At 44.9% G+C, this 1,141-nt stretch overlaps 1 protein-coding gene across 3 annotated transcripts in view; it reads right to left on the bottom strand.

Moving 5' to 3' along the window:
* gprc5c (G protein-coupled receptor, class C, group 5, member C) overlaps positions 1 to 1,141 on the bottom strand; it is a 12,650-nt gene that overhangs the window by 842 nt on the left and 10,667 nt on the right. For 2 of the 3 annotated variants that reach the window (XM_014033192.1, XM_014033193.1), the window contains exon 4: positions 103 to 230. In XM_014033192.1, the coding sequence (XP_013888646.1) occupies positions 105 to 230 (126 nt within the window). In that variant the 3' untranslated portion in view covers positions 103 to 104. The remainder of the gene's footprint in view (positions 1 to 102; positions 231 to 1,141) is intronic. The other variant, XM_014033194.1, reaches the window with a different exon arrangement.

The following is a 1,141-nucleotide window of genomic DNA, read 5'->3' on the forward strand; positions in this document are numbered from 1 at the left end:
CAGACGGAGGAGCTCAGAGGACAGAGGAGGTTTCTGTGGGAACAACCGGGACCGAGCAGATGTCTGGAGGTGGATAACGAGGAGGGGAGGTGTTGGACCTACCTTTATCGGTGTGTGTTGGCGGGGGTCCGGCCATGGTGGTGCGGGGACGGGGTTCTGCTCCCGCTGTGGGCCGTAGAGCCGGTGGACGCTCTGGGGAGGATCCTGTCGAAGTTCTGGTCCCACTGCTGCTGCAGCGAGGCCCAACATGGAGCAGAACAGAGAGAAGTGTGACCAGTTTACCTTCCAGCTCCTCTTTAGCTCATTTCACAACCTCAAATCCAGTGAAGTTCAGACATTATGTAAAATATAAATAAAAACAGAATATGATGATTTACAAATCCCTTTCAACCTATAATCAACTGAATTCTSTACAAAGTCAAGATATAAACTATTGTTTTCTTGCAAATATTCACTCATTGTGAATTTGATGCCTGCAACACACTCTAAAAAATCTGGGTTGGCTGTTTGGAGCAGGGAGCATCCCCGAAAGGCTCAGTCGTTCACAAGCACTTTCTGAACAACTGTGTGAGCCTCTCTGATGGTATGGGGGTGTATTAGTGCCCATTAATGCTGAAAAGCTACAAACAGGTTTCGGAGCAACATATGCTGCCATCCATGCCGCGTCATTTTCATGGACATTCCTGCTGTTCGGCTAATTTCAGCTTCTCTTCTGTTTGTTGTAAATATAAAAATCTATTTCAGCCATTACTCAGTCTTCAGTGCAGTTTATTAGAAAATGTAATTTGTGAATCATAAGATCGGCTCCAGGACACTTTCAGCATGAATGGCAGCTCCTCTCTGGTGTTAGTGTTTAGTATTAAACATCGGCCACATTTTAACCCCTTCTTATCTGTTGGAAACTAATTGTCGTGTTTAAAATGTTGTTTTGATGAATGAATGTGACGACAGGATCATTACAGGTTCTGATAAAACTGACACTCTCTGTCACTGTTTGCTTTTTCCTTGGACTTTATCCCTCCTGGACGAAAAACTTTTAAAAGGTTCCTGATTTCCATAACAATTTGCCTGCAGCGGGACAAACGTGTGTGTGTGTGTGTGTGTGTGTGTGTGTGTGTGTGTGTGTGTGTGTGTGTGTGTG

This window comes from Austrofundulus limnaeus, unplaced genomic scaffold (genome assembly GCF_001266775.1).
Source record: "Austrofundulus limnaeus strain Quisiro unplaced genomic scaffold, Austrofundulus_limnaeus-1.0 Scaffold1659, whole genome shotgun sequence".
NCBI lineage: Eukaryota > Metazoa > Chordata > Actinopteri > Cyprinodontiformes > Rivulidae > Austrofundulus > Austrofundulus limnaeus.